This window comes from Heterodontus francisci, unplaced genomic scaffold (genome assembly GCF_036365525.1).
Source record: "Heterodontus francisci isolate sHetFra1 unplaced genomic scaffold, sHetFra1.hap1 HAP1_SCAFFOLD_822, whole genome shotgun sequence".
NCBI lineage: Eukaryota > Metazoa > Chordata > Chondrichthyes > Heterodontiformes > Heterodontidae > Heterodontus > Heterodontus francisci.
Window position 1 is genome coordinate 206,022 of NW_027140126.1, and position 19,161 is coordinate 225,182.

At 56.6% G+C, this 19,161-nt stretch overlaps 1 protein-coding gene across 1 annotated transcript in view; it reads right to left on the reverse strand.

Annotated features, from left to right (window-relative positions):
• LOC137358897 (cyclin-dependent kinase 17-like) overlaps positions 1–19,161 on the reverse strand; it is a 91,421-nt gene that overhangs the window by 21,127 nt on the left and 51,133 nt on the right. The window contains exons 3-8 of the mRNA XM_068025103.1: positions 13,279–13,368; positions 6,401–6,556; positions 2,592–2,722; positions 1,691–1,816; positions 1,146–1,202; positions 174–288 (exon numbers count right to left, since the gene is read on the reverse strand). Of these exons, the coding sequence (XP_067881204.1) occupies positions 174–288; positions 1,146–1,202; positions 1,691–1,816; positions 2,592–2,722; positions 6,401–6,556; positions 13,279–13,368 (675 nt within the window). The remainder of the gene's footprint in view (positions 1–173; positions 289–1,145; positions 1,203–1,690; positions 1,817–2,591; positions 2,723–6,400; positions 6,557–13,278; positions 13,369–19,161) is intronic.

Below are 19,161 nucleotides of genomic sequence, written 5' to 3' on the forward strand. Positions count from 1 at the left end.
TCCTCCGGGGAGGGTGCTGTTATTGACAGGGTAAATAAATGTAAGAAGCAGACAAGGAGAAGGGTGAAGAAAAGTTGGGACTGGTGTCACACCATGAACACACAGTGCAGCCAGAAAGGGACACAGAAGGATGGGGCACAAGTAGGGAGACGGGGAGGTTCTCTTTGCCTTACCTTCCCTAATGGCGGTGCAAGGAGCCCCTTCCTCGTGTTCTAGTCGGATTTCTTTCAGTGCCACCAAATTATCTGTTAGCTTACTCCTCCCTTTGTACACGGTTGCATAGGTGCCCTGTGGCAGGGGGAAAGAGAGAGAGACAATAATAAAACCGAGAGGAGAATCACTTTATTCTCTGCAAGGATTGGTCTGTGAAGACGAAAATGGACTCTGAGCAGTTTGGATCTCCTACATTGCTGGAATGGGGAGATGTGGGAATGGAGCTACACCATCGGAGGCTCCATCTCCCAGCGTGTGCTGTGTGAGCTGATCTCAGCCAGGGCAGGGGTCTGGGACGTTACAATTAACCTCAGTGCCCTGCCTCGGGGAGGGTGTTTTTTTTTTTTGGCTGATTTACAGAGAAATCAGCCAGAGCTCCTGATCACTAACCAGGAGATTCCTGCTGGATACGGAGTTCTGTGGATATTATACAACAGCACCGCAAAGAGGCAAGCAATTGCACCCATCGAGTCTGCGGTGGCTCTGCTTACCCCGCCCCCAGCTCTTTCCCCATAACCCTGCAACTCCTGTTGGGAGAGGGCAGAATCACGATTGAGCAGAGCCATCAGCACTCCCTATCTGAACTCGGACATGCAGAACAGCCACACGCACGGGGCAGCGGGAACCCACGGGACCTGTACCCAAATGAGAGCGAGTAGCTTCGACAGAGGAAGTGGGAGAGTGAAGGATGAGTGTCAGACCCACAATGCAGCCAGGCTGGCATCACAGGGGCAACTCCCGGCTTATCCAGGCAGTAAAAACACACGCCAGGTATTTTCCTCACACCAACAATTAACGCGAAAGGAAAAGGTTTTCCTGTAACTTTTCCGATTAACAGGATTTGTAAACACCGGTGAAGCTTAAATTCACATCTGGGGATCTTAGCGTTAGTGCTGCTCCAGCATCTGAACCATCAGGTGCCAAGCTCCTACCTCCCCGAGCTTGTCCAGCTTAACATACGTCTCCAGCTTTCCGAACCCAATCTCCGACTGAAAGAGAGGAAGCAAGGGAGAGTTAGAGCCAGCAGTTTCTCCCACACATGCTCCACCCTCAATGTGCCATTAAACCACTTGGTGTTACCTTTCACCCTACATTCAAATAACACTTTCTCTCTCTCCCCCCAACCATACCTTCAGTATCTTGCTCTCCCTCCCCTCAACTTCCCCGTTACACGCCTAGAAATCTAAAATAATGACAGAAAATTCTGGAAATACTCAGCAGGTCAGTCAGCATCTGTGGAGAGAGAAACAGAGTTAACGGTTCAGGTTGATGAATCTGCATCCTCTCGTTATCATGGAATCAGCTACTCCTTACTTAAACTATCCAAGGCCTATAGTGTAAGCACAGCGCCCCACATCTCCCTGCAGTTGGAAAGGGGTGACTGTGTGCAGGGATCAGGGAGGAGGACTGTTTAACTGTTTACAGCAATCCCCGCTCTCGGTGTCACATGTTCAGTTTAGGAGCGTGCAAAACTTACAAGGGAAACTCTGCGCAGCCGCCGGCTGAGAGGCTTGTCGAAGGGTGGACTGTTCATGGCAAACTTCTCCAGGTATCCCTCAGGGAGGCGGATGTCTGCCGGTAACGACAGCCTCTTATTGATGTCCTGGAAAGCAGAGCAATGGGTTACCACAGCAATCTGACGGGTGCTGCAATTTACATCTATTCAGGATATCTACTGCTCGGGATTGGAAAGCAGCAACTGGACAGTGTAGAGGGAGCTTTACTCTGTATCTAACCCCCGTGCTGTACCTGTCCTGGGAGTGTTTGATGGACAGTGTAGAGGGAGCTTTACTCTGTATCTAACCCCCGTGCTGTACCTGTCCTGGGAGTGTTTGATGGGGACAGTGTAGAGGGAGCTTTACTCTGTATCTAACCCCCATGCTATACCTGTCCTGGGAGTGTTTGATGGGGGACAGTGTAGAGGGAGCTTTACTCTGTATCTAACCCCCGTGCTGTACCTGTCCTGGGAGTGTTTGATGGGGGACAGTGTAGAGGGAGCTTTACTCTGTATCTAACCCCCGTACTGTACCTGTCCTGGGGAGTGTTTGATGGGGACAGTGTAGAGGGAGCTTTACTCTGTATCTAACCCCCGTGCTGTACCTGTCCTGGGAGTGTTTGATGGGGACAGTGTAGAGGGAGCTTTACTCTGTATCTAACCCCCGTGCTGTACCTGTCCTGGGAGTGTTTGATGGGGGACAGTGTAGAGGGAGCTTTACTCTGTATCTAACCTCCGTGCTGTACCTGTCCTGGGAGTGTTTGATGGGGGACAGTGTAGAGGGAGCTTTACTCTGTATCTAACCCCGTTCCGTACCTGTCCTGGGAGTGTTTGATGGGGATAGTGTAGAGGGAGCTTTACTCTGTATCCAATGCCTCCATACCTCTGTGGAGATTTTCCTGACGTTGTTCCGCATCCGCACTCGGACTGGTGACTGAACTTCATCAGAGGAGGTAGCAGACGCCTGGTCGCTTTCCCCGTCGGAACCCATCTTCAGGTCCTCATGGACAATCTCTGGAGGGTAAAAGAGGTGACAGATGCTCAGAGGAGGAGGTGCTGCAGTGTGCTTGGTAAGTGAGCAAGCGAGCGCATACGTTTAAGCGAGCGGAGTATTCAAAGCTGTGACGATGGTCTAACAGCTCGGCTTTAATGTCTAATTTGAGCTGTCAGTAAAGTTACCAAGTTAGACACCGCTCTCACAATAAACACCTGTTACGACCAGGTGAGAAAGGTGTCTAGGGGTCCCTCTCAGCCTTCACCTGGTCTTACCGTAACAGGGTTTAATTTTAAACATACCGTGTTTTAAGCTCCCTCTCGGTGAATCCTTGTTCACCGCTTTCCAATTATAAGGCAAAGATACCAGCACAAACAGGATTTCTTCGGTTTAAAGAAGAAAAGTTGAAATTTATTAAACTTAAACTCTAATTCAGTTGACGCCTATGGATACACAACGCACCTACGCTAGTGTGCATACGCGATACACACATGCAAGTAGAGACAGAAAAGAGAAGAAAAACAAAGTGGAAAAGGTTGAGGCAATATCTGAAGAGTTTTTGTTACGGTTCTTCGAGCTCACTGTAGAGTCCTTGATTGTCGGTAGATCTTGCTTTCCGCTGGGACCCAGTACTCTTCTTAAACCTTGTTCGCTGTAGGAGACTTTTCCCTCTTGGGGCTCACGTGGATTCAGAGGCGAGTGAGAAAGAGAGATCTTCTCAGTCCGGGGACAAACAGACTTTGAGTTCAAACGGTTTGTACAATTCAGAAAAACCCAGATTGCCAAACATGTGACTAACGGGTCTGACCACGTCTTGGATTGTATCACCTTAGCAGTCTCTGGAATGCTCCTCTTACACACAATACCTGGTGATCAAGGTCCATTGTGGGTTGAATGTGTCAGGGAATGGTCCTTTGTCCTTCCAGTCACCGTCTGTTTTTATGCAAATGTCGTTTCCAGCCACGGCTGATCTGTTTAACAAGTCCTTTCTTCACTCCAGTAACAGTTTAAAATCAATGTTCATGACAAAATGAATGTGCCTCATTCTTGGCAGGTGGGGGCCGATCATGACACACTGAATCTTAATCTAAACTTCCACAACAGTTTTGTGCACTTACTGTCACTTTGTCTTCTATTTAATGCTTTTAAATTGAACCGGTTCCAGGGACAGCAGACACACACCACCAACGTCCCCCCCCCTCCCCTCTGACCCACACACAGCAGACACCCTCTGACTCTCCCCCCTCCCCTCTGACCCCTGCACAGCAAGAGTTGGCAGGGTGTTCAGCAGTACCAGGAGGTAACAATCAAGTATGAGCCTGTCCTCAAGCGATGTCCGGTACCCACTCACCAGGCAGTGAGCAGCAGTGGGACCCACCCTGGCTTCTCTTTCCCTGCAGGACTGGTAGCAGTAACTATAAAAATCACTGCTCCAGGCCAGGTCAACAGACTGGAGAGAGCGCAAGCATGAACGTGCCTTGGCCCTTCCCTCCTGCTCCATGGGGCTCAGTACCACAGTGGGCTGGACAATTGCACAGTGAGTGCCTGCTGGAGGACTTTCCCTTCAGCAGTTTCAAACACAGCACAGGAGAGGCTGACATCACACGTAACGGGACAGGCATTTTAGCGACGGTTAAGATGTTGCAGTCATCCCAATGCTCTGGTCCAGCAGAACTTAACGGTTCACACTGTCCATCGCCCCCACGTACACTGCTAGGTCATTCGTCCAAATGCCACATACTGATGGAGGTCTGGCTAACTAAAGGAGGAAGCTTACAGATTGTATCCTTCGCCTCCTGTTACCACAACCTGACCTTTGGACCTCTTCCCCATGAAGCTGAGGAAAGTTGGGGGGGGGGGTGGTTAGAGACAAACAACACACTACCCCAGGCTCCGAGCCAGTTCCGTAACAGATTTAACAAACAATTTTCCCCAATCTTCTCCCACAGGCACCCTCTCTTTCTGCTTTATGGCCTCCCCCGCCCCGGCAAACCAATGACGCAGGAGCTCGACCTGTCCCCTCTTCCCTCCCGAAGGTGTGAACCGCTGCTGGGAGGCAGGTCGAGAAGGTGCTGTCCATCCTCCAGTGCCTCACCTGAGCAGCCGGAAGGTTTGTGGTGGCTTCGCTGATTGATCTGAGCCAGCAGGGGCCCTTTAAGTTAGCATCAGCTCCCCTGGGTTCAGGTCGTTAAACACATCAGGGATCCTGCGCTTGACCACAATCCAGCTCCCCCACCGCTGCCAGGTGGACAAGGAGTGAGCGCGAGATCAAACTCAACTCCGCACTCCTGTCACAAGAGGAACATCCGACACCGCATTCCAGCAGGAGGAGGTGTCATCAGGACATACAGATTGATAGGGAGTTTTCAGTAGATTAATCTAATCCAGCTCCTGATTCTTACAGCCTGGAAGAACCTAGGGCAGGTCTGTATTGGCTTCCCTGAAGAGTCTGAACGCAAATGATCCCTTGTTATCAGAAATAAGGGCAGGAAAAGGCCGCACGACCCATCGCCCCCTGCTCCACCACCCTCTCCCCCAACTCCACCTTCCTGCCCACTCTCCATTATCCCTCGATTCTCTTAGTGTCTGAAAATCCACTAAACTCAGACTCGACGATTGAGCATCCACAGCTCTATGGGGTAGAGAATTCCAAAGATTCACAAGCCTGTGAGGGATGAGATTTCTCCTCATCTCAGTCTGTAATTACCAACTCCTTACCCTGAGACTGTGACCCCCACCCCAGCTCTCGACTCAAGCCAGCCGCTCAGCGTCAAACACACCGATGGTGGAGCGCAGACTGCAACCCACCCTACAGTCTGAAGACAGAATGGGTTACCTGCTCCCAGACCCCAGCAGCCTGGTTATCCTCCTGGTCCCACTGCTCCAGCCCCAGTTATGTTTATAATGCAGCCCATTGACTAGCACGCCCGCTTCGCTTCCGCTGCTGGGAGCCAGCGGCACTTATTTTATGTTAAATATAATCCACTGACCCGGAAACATGTGGTACAAGACCAATGTTAAAATCACTTCACGCTCAATCAGTTGCTTACATTCATCAAACAGATCCCTTTCAAACAGCAGAGAGGGAGGGGGAGAGAGAGAGAAGGAGAGGGGGAGAGAGAGAGAAGGAGAGGGGGAGAGAGAGAGAAGGAGAGGGGGAGAGAGAGAGAAGGAGAGGGGGAGAGAGAGAGAGAAGGAGAGGGGGAGAGAGAGAGAGAAGGAGAGGGGGAGAGAGAGAGAGAAGGAGAGGGGGAGAGAGAGAGAAGGAGAGGGGGAGAGAGAGAGAAGGAGAGGGGGAGAGAGAGAGAAGGAGAGGGGGAGAGAGAGAGAAGGAGAGGGGGAGAGAGAGAGAAGGAGAGGGGGAGAGAGAGAGAAGGAGAGGGGGAGAGAGAGAGAAGGAGAGGGGGAGAGAGAGAGAAGGAGAGGGGGAGAGAGAGAGAAGGAGAGGGGGAGAGAGAGAGAAGGAGAGGGGGAGAGAGAGAGAAGGAGAGGGGGAGAGAGAGAGAAGGAGAGGGGGAGAGAGAGAGAAGGAGAGGGGGAGAGAGAGAGAAGGAGAGGGGTAGTGAAGAGGGGTAGTGAAGGAGAGAAGGAGAGAGGGGGGAAGAGGGGGAGAGGGAGAGAGGTGTTTGAAAGGGTTCGGAGACCTTTACCCGGCTGACAAAGGTTCCAAGGCGTTCCGTTAAAGAGCAGATAGTCACCTAGAGTAGTGTTCCTGTGAAGGTACGAGCTGAGGCTCCTGCCCACCACACTGTGGGGCCTTCGCAAAGGTGGCTTTTTGAAACTGCCTGCGTACTGGTGAAGGAAGGAGTGCATGCTGTGGGACGAAGGGGGCTTCCCGTTCTTCACCATGGGCTCTTTAAACGCCACGAGGGAGGTCCGAAGGAAAAGAGGGAGGTTGGGGGGGGGGGGGGAGGGTCCAGGAATCAAATTAAAAAGAAAAACACAAGGGCAGGGCAACAGAAAGGGATAGAAGATAGCAACAGGGTGAGAAACCAAGCACAGGAGACAGAGAAAGCAGCGAGATATTAAATAATTCATAGACAGAGGACGGAGTTAAACAGGATGGATGGGGTGGGGTGGGGTGGGGGGGGGGAAGAGCGAGTGGTGGGGGGGGGGGGGAGAAAGCGAGCGGTCGGGGGGGGGGAAAGAGCGAGCGGTGGGGGAGGGGGGGGAAAGAGCGAGCGGTGGGGGAGGGGGGAAGCGAGCGGTGGGGGAGGGGGGGGGGGGGAAGAGCGAGCGGTGGGGGGGGGGAAGCGAGCGGTGGGGGAGAGCGAGCGGTGGGGGGGACGGGGGAAAGAGCGAGCGGTGGGGGGGACGGGGGAAAGCGAGCGGTGGGGGGGACGGGGGAAAGCGAGCGGTGGGGGAAGAGCGAGCGGTGAGGGGGACGGGGGAAGAGCGAGCGGTGGGGGGGACGGGGGAAAGAGCGAGCGGTGGGGGGGACGGGGGGAAAGCGAGCGGTGGGGGAGGGGGGGGAAAGCGAGCGGTGGGGGAAGAGCGAGCGGTGGGGGAGGGGTGGGGGAAGAGCGAGCGGTGGGGGAGGGGTGGGGGAAGAGCGAGCGGTGGGGGAGGGGGGGGGAAAAGCGAGCGGTGGGGGAGGGGGGGGAAAGCGAGCGGTGGGGGAAGAGCGAGCGGTGGGGGAGGGGTGGGGGAAGAGCGAGCGGTGGGGGAGGGGTGGGGGAAGAGCGAGCGGTGGGGGAGGGGGGGGGGAAAAGCGAGCGGTGGGGGGGGGGAAGCGAGCGGTGGGGGAGGGGGGGGGGAAGAGCGAGCGGTGGGGGGGGGAAGCGAGCGGTGGGGGGGACGGGGGGGGGGGGGAAGAGCGAGCGGTGGAGGGGACGGGGGAAGAGCGAGCGGTGGGGGGGACGGGGGAAAGCGAGCGGTGGGGGGGACGGGGGGGAAAGCGAGCGGTGGGGGGGACGGGGGGGAAAGCGAGCGGTGGGGGGGACGGGGGGGGAAGCGAGCGGTGGGGGAGGGGGGGGGAAGCGAGCGGTGGGGGAGGGGGGGGGGGAAGCGAGCGGTGGGGGAGGGGGGGGGAAGCGAGCGGTGGGGGAGGGGGGGGGAAGCGAGCGGTGGGGGAGGGGGGGGGAAGCGAGCGGTGGGGGAGGGGGGGGAAGCGAGCGGTGGGGGAGGGGGGGGGAAGCGAGCGGTGGGGGAGGGGGGGGGAAGCGAGCGGTGGGGGAGGGGGGGGGGAAGCGAGCGGTGGGGGAGGGGGGGGGAAGCGAGCGGTGGGGGAGGGGGGGAAGCGAAAGCGAGCGGTGGGGGAGGGGGGGGGGAGAAAGCGAGCGGTGGGGGAGGGGGGGGGGGAGAAAGCGAGCGGTGGGGGAGGGGGGGGGGGAGAAAGCGAGCGGTGGGGGAGGGGGGGGGAAGCGAGCGGTGGGGGAGGGGGGGGGAAGCGAGCGGTGGGGGAGGGGGGGGGAAGCGAGCGGTGGGGGAGGGGGGGGGAAGCGAGCGGTGGGGGAGGGGGGGGAAGCGAGCGGTGGGGGAGGGGGGGGGAAGCGAGCGGTGGGGGAGGGGGGGGGAAGAGCGAGCGGTGGGGGAGGGGGGGAAGAGCGAGCGGTGGGGGAGGGGGGGAAGAGCGAGCGGTGGGGGGACGGGGGGGGGGAAGAGCGAGCGGTGGAGGGGACGGGGGAAGAGCGAGCGGTGGGGGGGACGGGGGAAAGCGAGCGGTGGGGGGGACGGGGGGGGAAAGCGAGCGGTGGGGGAGGGGGGGGGAAGCGAGCGGTGGGGGAGGGGGGGGGAAGCGAGCGGTGGGGGAGGGGGGGGAAGCGAGCGGTGGGGGAGGGGGGGGAAGCGAGCGGTGGGGGAGGGGGGGAAAGCGAGCGGTGGGGGAGGGGGGGAAAGCGAGCGGTGGGGGAGGGGGGAGAAAGCGAGCGGTGGGGGAGGGGGGAGAAAGCGAGCGGTGGGGGAGAAGGGAGAAAGCGAGCGGTGGGGGAGGGGGGAGAAAGCGAGCGGTGGGGGAGGGGGGAGAAAGCGAGCGGTGGGGGAGGGGGGAGAAAGCGAGCGGTGGGGGAGGGGGGAGAAAGCGAGCGGTGGGGGAGGGGGGAGAAAGCGAGCGGTGGGGGAGGGGGGAGAAAGCGAGCGGTGGGGGAGGGGGGAGAAAGCGAGCGGTGGGGGAGGGGGGAGAAAGCGAGCGGTGGGGGAGGGGGGAGAAAGCGAGCGGTGGGGGAGGGGGGAGAAAGCGAGCGGTGGGGGAGGGGGGAGAAAGCGAGCGGTGGGGGAGGGGGGAGAAAGCGAGCGGTGGGGGAGGGGGGAGAAAGCGAGCGGTGGGGGAGGGGGGAGAAAGCGAGCGGTGGGGGAGGGGGGAGAAAGCGAGCGGTGGGGGAGGGGGGAGAAAGCGAGCGGTGGGGGAGGGGGGAGAAAGCGAGCGGTGGGGGAGGGGGGAGAAAGCGAGCGGTGGGGGAGGGGGGAGAAAGCGAGCGGTGGGGGAGGGGGGAGAAAGCGAGCGGTGGGGGAGGGGGGAGAAAGCGAGCGGTGGGGGAGGGGGGAGAAAGCGAGCGGTGGGGGAGGGGGGAGAAAGCGAGCGGTGGGGGAGGGGGGAGAAAGCGAGCGGTGGGGGAGGGGGGAGAAAGCGAGCGGTGGGGGAGGGGGGAGAAAGCGAGCGGTGGGGGAGGGGGGAGAAAGCGAGCGGTGGGGGAGGGGGGAGAAAGCGAGCGGTGGGGGAGGGGGGAGAAAGCGAGCGGTGGGGGAGGGGGGAGAAAGCGAGCGGTGGGGGAGGGGGGAGAAAGCGAGCGGTGGGGGAGGGGGGAGAAAGCGAGCGGTGGGGGAGGGGGGAGAAAGCGAGCGGTGGGGGAGGGGGGAGAAAGCGAGCGGTGGGGGAGGGGGGAGAAAGCGAGCGGTGGGGGAGGGGGGAGAAAGCGAGCGGTGGGGGAGGGGGGAGAAAGCGAGCGGTGGGGGAGGGGGGAGAAAGCGAGCGGTGGGGGAGGGGGGAGAAAGCGAGCGGTGGGGGAGGGGGGAGAAAGCGAGCGGTGGGGGAGGGGGGAGAAAGCGAGCGGTGGGGGAGGGGGGAGAAAGCGAGCGGTGGGGGAGGGGGGAGAAAGCGAGCGGTGGGGGAGGGGGGAGAAAGCGAGCGGTGGGGGAGGGGGGAGAAAGCGAGAGGTGGGGGAGGGGGGAGAAAGCGAGAGGTGGGGGAGGGGGGAGAAAGCGAGCGGTGGGGGAGGAGGGAGAAAGCGAGCGGTGGGGGAGGAGGGAGAAAGCGAGCGGTGGGGGAGGAGGGAGAAAGCGAGCGGTGGGGGAGGGGGGAGAAAGCGAGCGGTGGGGGAGGGGGGAGAAAGCGAGCGGTGGGGGAGGGGGGAGAAAGCGAGCGGTGGGGGAGGGGGGAAGCGAGCGGTGGGGGAGGGGGGAAGCGAGCGGTGGGGGAGGGGGGGAAGCGAGCGGTGGGGGAGGGGGGGAAGCGAGCGGTGGGGGAGGGGGGGAAGCGAGCGGTGGGGGAGGGGGGGAAGCGAGCGGTGGGGGAGGGGGGGAAGCGAGCGGTGGGGGAGGGGGGGAAGCGAGCGGTGGGGGAGGGGGGGAAGCGAGCGGTGGGGGAGGGGGGGGAAGCGAGCGGTGGGGGAGGGGGGGGAAAGCGAGCGGTGGGGGAGGGGGGGGAAAGCGAGCGGTGGGGGAGGGGGGGGAAAGCGAGCGGTGGGGGAGGGGGGGGAAAGCGAGCGGTGGGGGAGGGGGGGGGAAAGCGAGCGGTGGGGGAGGGGGGGGAAAGCGAGCGGTGGGGGAGGGGGGGGAAAGCGAGCGGTGGGGGAGGGGGGGGAAAGCGAGCGGTGGGGGAGGGGGGGGAAAGCGAGCGGTGGGGGAGGGGGGGGAAAGCGAGCGGTGGGGGAGGGGGGGGAAAGCGAGCGGTGGGGGAGGGGGGGGAAAGCGAGCGGTGGGGGAGGGGGGGGAAAGCGAGCGGTGGGGGAGGGGGGGGAAAGCGAGCGGTGGGGGAGGGGGGGGAAAGCGAGCGGTGGGGGAGGGGGGGGAAAGCGAGCGGTGGGGGAGGGGGGGGAAAGCGAGCGGTGGGGGAGGGGGGGGAAAGCGAGCGGTGGGGGAGGGGGGGGAAAGCGAGCGGTGGGGGAGGGGGGGGAAAGCGAGCGGTGGGGGAGGGGGGGGAAAGCGAGCGGTGGGGGAGGGGGGGGAAAGCGAGCGGTGGGGGAGGGGGGGGAAAGCGAGCGGTGGGGGAGGGGGGGGAAAGCGAGCGGTGGGGGAGGGGGGGGAAAGCGAGCGGTGGGGGAGGGGGGGGAAAGCGAGCGGTGGGGGAGGGGGGGGAAAGCGAGCGGTGGGGGAGGGGGGGGAAAGCGAGCGGTGGGGGAGGGGGGGGAAAGCGAGCGGTGGGGGAGGGGGGGGAAAGCGAGCGGTGGGGGAGGGGGGGGAAAGCGAGCGGTGGGGGAGGGGGGGAAAGCGAGCGGTGGGGGAGGGGGGGGAAGCGAGCGGTGGGGGAGGGGGGAGAAAGCGAGCGGTGGGGGAGGGGGGAGAAAGCGAGCGGTGGGGGAGGGGGGAGAAAGCGAGCGGTGGGGGAGGGGGGAGAAAGCGAGCGGTGGGGGAGGGGGGAGAAAGCGAGCGGTGGGGGAGGGGGGAGAAAGCGAGCGGTGGGGGAGGGGGGAGAAAGCGAGCGGTGGGGGAGGGGGGTAGAAAGCGAGCGGTGGGGGAGGGGGGAGAAAGCGAGCGGTGGGGGAGGGGGGAGAAAGCGAGCGGTGGGGGAGGGGGGAGAAAGCGAGCGGTGGGGGAGGGGGGAGAAAGCGAGCGGTGGGGGAGGGGGGAGAAAGCGAGCGGTGGGGGAGGGGGGGAAGCGAGCGGTGGGGGAGGGGGGGAAGCGAGCGGTCGGGGAGGGGGGGGAAGCGAGCGGTCGGGGAGGGGGGGGAAGCGAGCGGTCGGGGAGGGGGGGGGGTGGGGAAGCAAGAAAGAAGTGAACAAGAACACGAGGCAGAGAGGGGTAAGGAGAAGAGGGCGGGAGGGATTATCCACCAAACAAACAGATAGGCGAAGGGGAAGAAAAAAAGAATAAACAGGGAAGAAATTAAAATCCAAGTAGAATGAAAATATACATTGCAGGTTTAAGAAGGATGTATAGCACCAATTAAAAACCATCAAAGGCATGCAGCAGGCATTTACTGAAACAGAACAGCGTCAGCACAAAACAAGGACAGCACAGCTCAGACAGAGCAGTAACCTTGGCACCTCCATCCCCAGCACCACTCAGCAAACCCATTGCCTCCTGGAGACAGGCGCTCCACACCACTAACACAACAGCTCAACTCAGCTCAATTGTCATCGCAGACCATCCCCCCAAAACCCTGCCACGGCTTAGCTGTCCACAAGGTGGAGTGCCAACAGGGTTTTACATCAAGATTAGAACAGGTTCGGGAGGGGAGAGAGAGAGAGAGCGCGAGTCCGCGGCCACAGCAGGGTGAGGGCGGGGGTAGGGCACAGGTGGGTGGGGGGGGGGGGGGGGAGATAAAGATGGCTCAAGCAGGCGAGCGCGTGCACGCGCTCCAGACAAGAGAAGGGGAGACAGAGGGAGTGAGTTAAGTACAGTGAGCAATTTTCTAATTTAGGTTTTTGTGGAGTACCCTGTCGTCCATATTTTGTTAAATGATCCTTGAATGGGGAGTAGGGGGACAGGGCACAGAGCCGGGGGCGGGTAGGTGGTCTCCACTGTGTCAAAAAAATGTGAAGGGATGGATTAGGCAAATGTGGCGAGGGAAAGGAAATTCATCTGTAAGCGATGAGAGTCTAAATGGAGTGGAGTCATGGAATACTAGAGGAGCTCCCTCACAGAGGACGGGAATGCCTGCAATAATCCACCTAGCAGGGTCAGAAACAGCTGTTTATGGAATCACAGAATGATACAGCACAGGAGGAGATGATCGTTCGGCCCATTGTGCCTGTGCTAGCTCTACAAAAGAACGATCTAATTAGTCCCACGCCTTCCACCCCCCACTCTTCCCCCACAGGTCTGCAACTTGATTCAATTCCCTTTGAAAAGTTACGGCTGAATCTGCAGCGCGTTTGGGATTGTAATGAGTCACGGTGCAAAATTAACTTCCCTCACGTCATCTGTTTCCTTTGCCGATTACCTTCGATCAGTATTGGCCCCAAAACTCTAGCTGGGGGATAACTAGTGGTATATAAAGGTCTGGCATAACTTGCCTGCTTTGGTACTCTATTCTCCTATTAATAAAGACCAGGACACTGTAAGCCTCGGAGATTGGAAGCGAGAGAGAGAGAGAGAGATGTGGGAGTGTTGCGAGTTGCTGTCTGTGGGGCAGAGAGAGCTCATGATATTGCTGTGCAATAAGCTAGCGCAAGATCCCCTTTCTCCTCACCCTCACAAACGAGGGTCCATTCTAACCTCTGCTGAAACCCACTCTTATACATATACACACACACACACCCCGAGGAGTTAATTAGCCAGCAGCTGGAATCCGTTCTCGCTGGGGGTGGGGGGTGGAGGTGGGGAGGGGAGCCTGGGGACCAGAGAACGGCTTCCAGCATTGGGTAACTGCCAGTGCGGTTTTGTTATATCCCGTCCCCCACACACTAACCCCCACACCCCCACCGAAAACAACAACAAAAATACGCCAAGTTAAATCAAAGAACATCGGTCGCTTACCATTCTGTATCGATCTCGCAGGACGCAGCTGTGAGGTGGAGGCAGCATGACGGAAGTGAAAGGGTAAAAAACCAGATTGTGTTGTTCGACCTGAAGGTAACAAGGCATCATGTATGACAGGTCCAGCAGTCTCAGGAGCTAACCTGCGGCCCACACTGGCAGAGGCTGTAGCAGCTCTGCCTGCGCTTCTCTCTGGCACAGACTCCCATTGGGGGAGCTGCTGCCATTCTCATACCCCTCTCTTTTATACACGTGTTCCTTGGGCACTGGTCACCCTCCCCAGTGTGCCAGTCTTCAAGCATCAGCTCCAACAGGGAGTGTTCGTAGGATATATAAACAGAAAGTGCTGGAAATACTCAGCAGGTCGGCAGCATCTGTGGAGAGAGAAGCAGAATTAATGTTTCAGGTCAGCGACCCTTCATCAGACCTAGAGCCACTCCCAGTTCTGAAGAAGGGTCACTGACCTGAAACGTTAACTCTGCTTCTCTCTCCACAGATGCTGCCAGACCAGCTGAGTTTTTCCATCACTTATTGTTTTTATTTCAGATTTCCAGCATCTGCAGTATTTTGCTTTTATTTTAGTGTTGGTAGGATATTTGACGACCAGCGGCATCGCTGTCAAGGCCAATCCTGTCCACGCCAGACACCCACACACATTTTCCAGGAGGGATTACTGGACAGTGATCAGGAGCAGGGACCCTGGCTGATTTCCCCTCTCTCTCTAACTGTGGAGCCAGAGGACGTAGGTGAGGTTTCAAATGATTACTTTTCATCTCTGTTCACTATGGAGAAGGACAATATACTTCTCGTCTGTATTTACCGTGGAGGTGGTCATGGAAGCTAGTGAGTTCAAGGGAGGGAACAGCAATATCCTGGAGCATGTCAACATTACAAAGGAGGTGGTGTTGGAGGTTTTGAAGTGCATTAAGGTGGATAAATCCCCAGGGCCTGACCAGGTGTATCCTAGGATCCTATGGGAAGCAAGGGAGGAGATTGCTGGGGCCCTGGCAGAGATTTTTGTATCATCGTTAGCCATGGGTGAGGTACCGGAAGACAGGAGGATGGCTAATGTTGTGCCTTTATTTAAGAAGGGCTGCAGGGCTAAGCCAGGGAACTACAGGCCGGTGAGCTTTACATCAGTGGTGGGAAAGTTATTGGAAGGGATTCTGAGAGACAGGATTTATATGCATTTATAAAGGCAAGGTCTGATTAGGGATAGTCAGCATGGCGTTGTGCGTGGGAAATCATGTCTCACAAATTTGATTGAGTTTTTTGAGGTGACCAAGAGGACTGACAAGGGCAGGGCGGGGGCATTGTCTACATGGAGATAAGCAAGGCTTTTGACAAGGTCCCGCATGGTAGGCTGGTCCAGAAGGTTCAAACACATGGGATCCAGGGTGAGCTAGCCAATTGAATACAAAATTGGCTTGGTGATAGGAGGCAAATGGTGGTCGTGGAGGGTTGTTTTTCCAGATTGGAGGCCGGTGACCAGTGGTGTGCCACAGGGATCGGTGCTGGGCCCTCTGTTGTTTGTCATATATATTAATGATTTGGATGTGAATGTAGGGTGCATGATTAATAAGTTTGCAGATGAGACCAAAATTGGTGGTAGAGTGGACAGTGAAGAAGGATGTCTCAGGTTACAACAGGATATAGATCAACTGGGAAAGTGGGCAACGGATTGGCAAATGGAATTTAACGCAGACAAGTGTGAAGTGATGCATTTTGGGAAGTTAAACCAGGGCAGGACATATACAGTGAAGGGCAGGGCCCTGGGGAGTGTTGTTGAGCAGAGACACCTTGGGGTGCAAGTACATAGTTCCCTGAAAGTGGCAACACAGGTAGACAGGGTGGTGAAGAAGGCATGCTTGCCTTCATCGGCCAAGGCATTGAGTACAGGAGTTGGGACGTCATGTTACAGTGTACATAACGTTGGTTAGGCCGCATTTGGAGTACTGTGTGCAGTTCTGGTCGCCGCACTACAGGAAAGATGTGATTAAGCTAGAGAGGGTGCAGAAAGGATTCACAGGGATGTTGCCTGGTTTGGAGGGCTTGTGTTATACAGAGAGATTGGATAGGCTGGGTCTGTTTTCCCTGGAGCGAAGGAGGCTGAGAGGGGACATGATAGAGGTATATAAAATTATGAGAGGCATAGATAGGGCAGATTGCCAGAGTCTGTTTCCCATGGTAGGGGTGACTAAAACTAGAGGGCATAGATTTAAGGTGAGAGGGAAGAGGTTTAAAGGGGACCAAAAGGGGTAAATTTTTCACACAAAGAATAGTGGGTATCTGGAATGAGCTGCCAGAGGAGGTGGTGGAGGCAGGAACAGTAGCAACATTTAAGAGGCATCTGGACAGATACTTGAATGAGCAAGGCATAGAGGGATATGGAATTAATGCAGGTAGGTGGGATTAGCATAGATAGGCATTATGGTCGGCATGGACCTGGTGGGCCGAAGGACCTGTTTCTATGCTGTACGACTCTATGACTCCATGACATAGGTGCAGAGATCAGGGAGGTGGATTGTGATATACTCGAACAAATTAGCATTGAAAGGGAGTAAGTATTAGCTGTTTTAACGGGCTTAAAAGTGGATAAATCCCCAGGCCCAGATGAGACGTTTCCCAGGCTGTTATATGAGGAAAGGGAGAAGATAGCAGGAGCTCGGACACAAATTTTCAAATCCTCTCTGGCCACAGGAGAGGTACCAGAAGACTGGAGGACAGCGAATGTGGTACCATCATTCAAGCAGGGATAAAGCAGGTAATTACAGGCCGGTGAGTCTAACATCAGTGGTAGGGAAACTATTGGAAAAAATTCTGAGGGACAGGATTAATTTCCACTTGGAGAGGTAGGGATTAATCAAGGATAGTCAGAGAGTAGTCTGCATGGACTTCAGTAAGGCTTTTGATAAGGCCCCGCATGTGAGATTGGTTAAGGAGGTAAGAGCCCATGGGATCCAGAGCAATTTGGCAAATCGGATCCAAAATTGGCTTAGTGGCAGGAAGCAGAGGGTGATGGTTGAGGGTTGTTTTTACGGGTGGAAGCCTGTGACCAGTGGTGAACCACAGGGATCGGTGCTGGGACCCTTGCTGTTTGTAGTGTACATTAATGATTTAGACGTGAATATAGGAGGTATGATCAGAAAGCTCGCAGATGACACGAAAATTGGTGGTGTCGTAAATAGTGAGGAGGAAAGCGTTAGATTACAGGACGATATAGATGGCCTGGTAAGATGGGTGGAGCTGTGGTAAATGGAATTTAATCCTGAGAAGTGTGAGGTGATGCATTTTGGGAGGACTAACAAGGCAAGGGAATAAACAATGGTTGGTAGGACCCTAGGAAGTACAGAGGGACCTTGGTGTACTTGTCCATAGATCACTGAAGGCAGTAGCACAGGTAGATAAGGTGGTTAGGTAGGCATATGGGATACTTGCCTTTATTAGCCGAGGCATAGAATATAAGAGCAGGAAGGTTAGGATGGAGCTGTATAAAACGCTAGTTAGGCCACAGCTGGATTACTGTGTACAGTTCTGGGCACCACACGATAGGAAGGATGTGATTGCACTGGAGAGGGTGCAGAGGAGATTGAACAGGATGTTGCCTGGGCTGGAGCATTTCAGCAATGAAGAGAGACTGGATAGGCTAGGGTTGTTTTCCTTAGAGCAAAGATGGCTGAGGGGGGACCTGATTGAGGTATACAAAATTATGAGGGGCATAGATTGGATAGATAGGAAGACAACTTTTCCCTTAGCGAAGGTGTCAATAACCGGGGGCATAGATTTAAAGTAAGGGGCAGGAGGTTTAGAGGGGATTTGAGGACAGTTTTTTCATCCAGAGGGTGGTTGGAATCTGGAACACATTGCCTGAAGGGGTGGTCGAGGCAGGAAGCCTCAACATTTAATAAGTATTTAGATGAGCACTTGAAACGCCATAGCATACAAGGCTACGGGCCAAGTGCTGGAAAATGGGATTAGAATAGATTGGTGCTTGATGGCCGGCACAGACACGATGGGCCAAAGGGCTTGTTTCTGTGCTGTATAACTAGTGCTATAACCCAGGGGGTCACTGGACAGTGATCAGGAGCAGGAACCCAGGCTTTTTTTTTAATTCATTCATGGGTTGTGGGCGTCACTGGCTAGGCCAGCATTTATTACCCATCCCTAATTGCCCTCAAGAAGGTGGTGGTGAGCTGCCTTCTTGAAACGCTGCAGTCCGTGTTGGGCAGGTACACCCACAGTGCTGTTAGGAAGGGAGTTCCAGGATTTTGACCCAGCGACACAGTGAAGGAACGGCGATATAGTTCCAAGTCAGGATGGTGTGTGACTTGGAGGGGAACTTGCAGGTGATGATGTTCCTATACATTTGCTGTCCTTGTCCTTCTAGTTGGTAGAGGTCACAGGTTTGGAAAGTGCTGTCTAAGGAGCCTTGGTGCGTCGCTGCAGTGCATCTTGTTGATGGCACACACTGCTGCCACTGTGCGTCGGTGGTGGAGGGAGTGAATGTTTGCGGATGGGGTGCCAATCAAGCGGGCTGCTTTGTCCTGGATGATGTCGAGCTTCTTGAGTGTTGTTGGAGCTGCACCCATCCAGGCAAGTGGAGAGTATTCCATCATACTCCTGACTTGTGCCTTGTAGATGGTGGACAGGCTTTGGGGAGTCAGGAGGTGAGTTACTCGCCGCAGAATTCCCAGCCTCTGACCTGCTCTTGTAGCCACGGTATTTATATGGCTACTCCAGTTCAGTTTCTGGTCAATGGTAGCCCCTAGGATGTTGATAGTGGGGGATTCAGCAGTGGTAATGCCATTGAATGTCATGGGGAGATGGTTAGATTCTCTCTTGTTGGAGATGGTCATTGCCTGGCACTTGTGTGGCGCGAATGTTACTTGCCACATATCAGCCCAAGCCTGGATATTGTCCAGGTCTTGCTGCATTTCTACACGGACTGCTTCAGTATCTGAGGAGTCACGAATGGTGCTGAACATTGTGCAATCATCAGCGAAAATCCCCACTTCTGACCTTATGATTGAAGGAAGGTCATTGATGAAGCAGCTGAAGATGGTCGGGCCGAGGACACTACCCTGAGGAACTCCTGCAGTGATGTCCTGGAGCTCAGATGACTGACCTCCAACAACCACAACCATCTTCCTTTGCAGGAGGTATGACTCCAACCACCGGAGAGTTTTCCCCGACTCCCATTGATTTCAGTTTTGCTCGGGCTCCTTGATGCCGCACTCAGTCAAATGCTGCCTTGATGTCAAGGGCAGTCACTCTCACCTCTTGAGTTCAGCTCCATTGCCCATGTTTGAACCAAGGCTGTAATGAGGTCAAGAGCTGAGTGGCCCTGGCAGAATCCAAACTGAGCGTCACTGAGCAGGTTATTGCTAAGCAAGTGTCGCTTGATGGCACTGTTGATGACACCTTCCATCACTTTACTGATGATGGAGAGTAGACTGATGGGGTGGTAACTGACTGGGTTGGGCTTGTCCTGCATTTTGTGCACAGGATATACCTGGGCAATTTTCCATATTGCCGGGTAGATGCCAATGCTGCAGCTTCACTGGAACAGCTTGGCTAGGGACATGGCTAATTCTGGAGCACAGGTCTTCAGTACCATTGCCAGAATATGGTCAGGGCCCAAGGCCTTTGCAGTATCAGATGCCTTCAGTCGTTTCTCGATATCACGCGGAGCGAATCGAATTGACTGAAGTCTGACATCTGTGATGCTGGGGACTTCAGGAGGAGGCCGAGATGGATCATCAACACGGCACTTCTGGCTGAAGTTTGTTGCAAATGCTTCAGCCTTATCTTTCGCACTGATGTGCTGGGCTCCCCCATCCCCTCTCTCTCTTTCTAACCCAGGGGTCACTGGACAGTAATCTG